At 30.4% G+C, this 5,362-nt stretch overlaps 1 protein-coding gene across 1 annotated transcript in view; it reads left to right on the top strand.

Moving 5' to 3' along the window:
- ADAM2 (ADAM metallopeptidase domain 2) overlaps positions 1 to 5,362 on the top strand; it is a gene marked incomplete at its 5' end in the record, with an annotated part of 71,263 nt that overhangs the window by 5,427 nt on the left and 60,474 nt on the right. The window contains one exon of the mRNA XM_019634113.1: positions 1,396 to 1,452. Within this exon, the coding sequence (XP_019489658.1) occupies positions 1,396 to 1,452 (57 nt within the window). The remainder of the gene's footprint in view (positions 1 to 1,395; positions 1,453 to 5,362) is intronic.

The following is a 5,362-nucleotide window of genomic DNA, read 5'->3' as shown; positions in this document are numbered from 1 at the left end:
TGTCCCCTTCAGATAAATACCCAGAAGTAGCATTGCTGGATCGATTGTATAGTAACTTTATCTTGAGTGTTTTTAGGAACCTCCATACTGTTTTCCAAAGTGGCTGCACTAATTTACATTCCCACCAACAGTGCAAGGGTTCCCTTTTCTGCACATCCTCTCCAACACTTGTTATTTCTTTACTTTTTCACAGTAGCCATTCTAACAAGTGTGAAGTGATATTTCATTGTGGTTTTGATTTGCATTTCCCTGATGATTAGTGATACTGAGCACCTTTTCATGTACCTCTTGGCATTCTGTATGTTTTTGGAAAAATGTCTACTCAGATCTCCTGCCCATTTTTAAATCAGTTTGTTTGCTTTTTTTCCCTATCAAGTGGTATGAGTTCCTTATATATTTTGGATATTAACCCCCTATCAGATATATGATTTACAAACATTTTATCTCATTCAGTATGTTGCCTTTCTATTTTGTTGATGGCTTCTTATGCTGTGCAGAAGCTTTTTAATGTGATGTATTCCCACTTGCTTAATTTTGCTTTTGTTGCCTTTGCTTTTGGTGTCAAATCCAAAAAATCACCACCATCCAATGTGAAGGAGCTTACCATCTATGTTTTCTACTGGAAGTTTTATGCTTTTAGGTCTTATGTTCATGACTTTAATCCGTTTTGAGTTAATTTTTCTGTATGGTGTAAGATAGTGGTCCAGTTTCATTTTTTTTTCATGTGCTGTCCAGTTTTTCCAATACCGCTTTTTGGAGAGAATGTTCTTTACCCATTCTATATTATTGGCCCATTTGTTGTAAATTAATTGACCATAATGTATGGGTTTACTTCTGAACTCTATTCTGCTCTATTAATCTAAGTGTCTATTTTTATGCCAATACAACATTGTTTTGNATGTCATTTTGATTCTCTGTTGCTCACTTTTTTCTGAGGTGATTCATACAAGGATTAACTTTATCTTTCAGATGAGATATCACCCTTCTAAACACAGAGATGGGTCTTTACTCTTTCAGAGTCATAAATAAAACCCACATGGTAATGTATAATAGCATCATTAAGCTAATAGAAATTCACACCTTTTGTAATCAAGGATCAATGAAAGGGTTTATTCAGAAAAGGGAAAAATATGAATAACCCAGTGCCAATGAGAATATGGTGAATGGAAGGTAGAGGCAAGTTATTTTCTGTATAAATTAAATGGTTGATCAACTGCAAAAGAGGTAATGAAGGCAATATTCTGAAAATGATCCTATGAAACCTGATTTTGCTTATATTATCTGGTTCTATTTATGGTTATAAAATTAAATTTTTCAACACTGAAATCATGAAGTGTAGTGATAAACACTAAAATATTTTAAGTAATTTTTAAATTTTTATGTGGATTTTTTCAGCCACCTACAGATTTCTCTCAGTATATAGAAATGCATGTTATAGTTGAGAAAAATTTGGTAAGTATATTCTGATTTATTTGTCTTATGTCAATTTATATTAGTAATAAGGGGTTATGTTAAAAAGTTGGAATAAATTTTTAGCACAGGACAATAAATGATAATCTTTGTTTTATCTCTGCTTCAAATCTATAGTAAGCTGGAAATCAAATCTCTATAAGTTGATTCTTACTCTTACATAAATAATGAAAATAATTGCTTCCTTTAGGATGGTTTCTTAGTAATTTTTATTCATCCCTCTATTCTCCTAATGTCTGCAACCACTGATTTTTCTACTGTTCCATAGTTTTGCCTTTGGCTGAATGTCCTACAGTTGAAAGATACAGTATATAGCCATTACAAATTGGCTTCTTTACCTTAGTAATATGAACTGAACTTTCTTCCACGTCTTTTCATGGCTTTATAGCTCATTTCTTTTTAGCACTAAATAATAATATTCCATTATAACTTATGTCCACACAAAAACCTGTGCATAAACATTTATAGCAGCTTGGTACATAATTGCCAAAAGTTATTGTCCTTTAGTAGGTGAATGAATAGATAAAACTGTGGTATATCCATATAATGTTGCAATTGGAAAAAGAATTATTTTTTTATTTCTTTTTCTAAAATTTCATTGTTAGCATACAGAAATGCAGTGAATTTTTGTACATTGATTTTATATCTTGCTACTTTACGGCATTTGTTTATTGTTTCTAATCATTTGTTGGTGGGATATTTAGGATTTTCTATATAAAGAATTATGTCATCTGTGAAAAACAACAATTTGACTTCTTTCCCCATTTGATTGCCTTTTATTTCCTTGTCTTTCTTGATTGCTCTGGCTAGGACTTCCAACACTATGTTGAAGAACAGTGGTGAGAAGGGGCATTCTTGTCTTGTTCCTTTTATTTGAGGAAAAGCTTTCAGTTTTTCACCATTAAGTATGATATTAGCTGAGGTTTTGTCATATAAGGGCCTTTATTATGTTGAGGTACTTTTTTAATACTCATTTTATTATGTGTTATAATCATAAATAGATGTTATATCTTATCAAATGCTTTTTTCTGCATCTATTAATATGATTATAGGATTTTTATTCTTTATTTTGTTTATGTGGTGTATCACATTGATTAATTTGTGTATGTGGAACCATTCTTGGACCCCTGGAATGAACCCCATTTGATTGTGGTGTATAATTTTTTTAATGTATTGTTGTATTCAGTTTTCCAGTATTTTGTTTAGGATTTTTGCATCTGTATTCATCAGCGATATTGGTCTGTAGTTTTCTTTTTTTGTGTTATCCTTATCAGGTTTTGGTATCAGGGTAATATTGGCCTCATAAAATGAGCTAGGAAGTATTGCCTCTTCTTNTTTTTTTTCAAAGATCAGTGGACCATAAATGTTAAGGATGATTTCTGCAATTGTAACTAAATTCCATTGGTATTTATATTTACTCTTATGCTAGAACCACACTATTTTTACTACTATACCTTTGAAGTAAGTTTTAGAATTAATAAGTGTGCATTTTTTTATATATTCTTGCTACTATAATTTCCAAATAAATTTTAAAATTTGTTTATTTCAATTTCCTTAAAAAGCCACCTGGGATTGTGTTGATTCTGTAGATTCATTTGGGAAATATTGCCATTTAACAGTACTAACTCTTTTTATCTATAAACCTTGAATAGCTCTGTTTTTAGGTTTTCATTAATATTTTTCTGAATTGTTTTGAATAGTTCAGTCTTGAAGTTAAGTAAACTTCTTTTGTTAAATTATTTTTCTATAAGTTTTATTATTTAAATGCTATTAAACATTTAATTTTTACTTTAAATTTGCATTTCTCATTAATGTTTGAAAATTATTGATTTTTGTATACTGATATTATATTTTGCAAATTTGTTGAAATTGTTTATTAGTTGTTTTTTTTAAAATTTAAGTGTATTGGGGTGACAATTGTCAACAAAGTTACATTGACAAGGTGTACAATTCTGTAATACAGTATCTATATATCACATTGTGTATTCACCACCCAGCATCAGTTCTTTCTATCACCATATATTTGATTATTAGTTTTTTATTGGGCTCTGTGACTTTCAATGTATAAGGTTATGTCATCTTGAATAAAGATAGTTTATATTCTTCCATTTCAATTAGGATAACTTTAATTTCTTTTTTATTGCCTAATTGCCCTGGTTAGCACCTCCAGTATAATGTTGAATAGGTGAGAAGATTTATCCTTGTCTTGCCCCAATCTTAGGAGGAAAGGATTCAGTCCATTACCATTAGGTACAATGTTAGTGGTGAAATAAAATTAAAACCCCCTGGAATTTTTTACTCACTTTACTCTTCAACAAAACTCTCCTGCTTCACATTCTGTCTCACTTTTTCTGACTTATCCTTACACACTTAAATTCTAGATATTGATATTTCCTATGTTATGCCTCAGGTTTTTGTTTATTTGCTTTCTTTATTTTTCCATGGCTTTATCTATTGTGATTCACAGATCTCCCACTCTCAAACTTTTTCCTGAGTATTGATTCCATATTGGGCATAGTGGTTGCTCAAGTTAAACAAAATACACTAACATATTGTCTACCTACTTGTCTATTTATCTATTCTCTATCTATCTATCATCAAGTTCCTTCTCACTCTGAATATTTTTACCAGTGACCTTTGACATCTTTTAAATTTAACTCTAACCCATCTATATTGCAACTGTATCATTCAGCAGTGTTCTCTAATCTTCTTGCCTAGATCCAATGCTTTAGTATTTACTTGACCAAAGAGAACTTTACTGCAATTGAAGTCATCTTTATATAACACATATCTAAGCAATAGATATGTTAAATTTCAAAAGACCTAAAAAGCCACTTTATGTAGTAAGAGAATGAGTCCTTATAAGGAGACATCCTATATGGAGACTTCTTATATGGCCCCATTCTTATTGTCTCCTTATATGACTCCAATAAGATGTCTCCTTATATGGCCCTATTCTCTTGCTGTACAAAATGGCTTTTGAGGTCTTTTGAAATTTGATGCTTGCTCACCTTTCAACACACACACATTTCCTGGCATTCTTTTATTCACCCTTATCTTAGATTTATTTATTTGACTAAAATAAACTATGTATTTTTTCTCCATAAAATTTTATTGTTTATTAAATGAGCAAGTAAATTATTAAATAAATATCACCAATTCCAATTTCAAAGATGAAAATGAACAAGGATGACTTCAGGGAATGTTAGATAATTAACATTTGTGTTGTTTAAGACAGAGAAATAGTTTTGAATCCCTCAATCCATTAATACATTGTTTGTCTCAATTAATTTAAGTGTTTTTGCTTATCCTCCAGTAGTGTTATTTCCTTTTTTTTTTTTTTTAGGGACTTTAATGAAAGGATGGAGTCCTATAAGCAAACTATTATGAAACATTTGATGCTTAATTTTGAATGGAATTGATAAGAAACCAGGTAGACCATAAGGTTATTTCATTTGCATTTTTTTTAACAAAACCCTGAAATCTCCAAGGCTTGGGCCAATAAATAGAATTTTAAAATGGGGAAAGATGAGTGATCAATAATCAGCCCTAAATCTGTCTTACTGTCCTTTCTCAACTTATCTTTTCCTTTAAATTACCACAACCAACACTATAGATGGATTAGAGTTAAATTTCTGTTCTCTACAAAATCCCAGATTTCTTGTTTTCTCTTTAATTGCTCCTTTTAATATGTTAAGGAAAATGGTTTAAGTAAATGGCATAGTTTTCAACTTCAATGTAAAGAAAAAATTCAGGCATTAAAATAAACATAAAAGTTTCCTCAGTTTCTGAAATTTTATCCTTTTCTGCTTCTAGATATTTGTCCAAAGTTTGTAAATTTTAGTAACAAGGTATTTTGAATCATCTATACCAGGGTTCTAGATGCTAGAGA

This window comes from Hipposideros armiger, unplaced genomic scaffold (assembly GCF_001890085.2).
Source record: "Hipposideros armiger isolate ML-2016 unplaced genomic scaffold, ASM189008v1 scaffold_1503, whole genome shotgun sequence".
In the NCBI taxonomy this organism is placed as follows: Eukaryota; Metazoa; Chordata; class Mammalia; order Chiroptera; family Hipposideridae; genus Hipposideros; species Hipposideros armiger.
The sequence above is the reverse complement of the archived record's forward strand: the minus strand, read 5'-3'. Positions and strand labels throughout refer to the sequence as shown.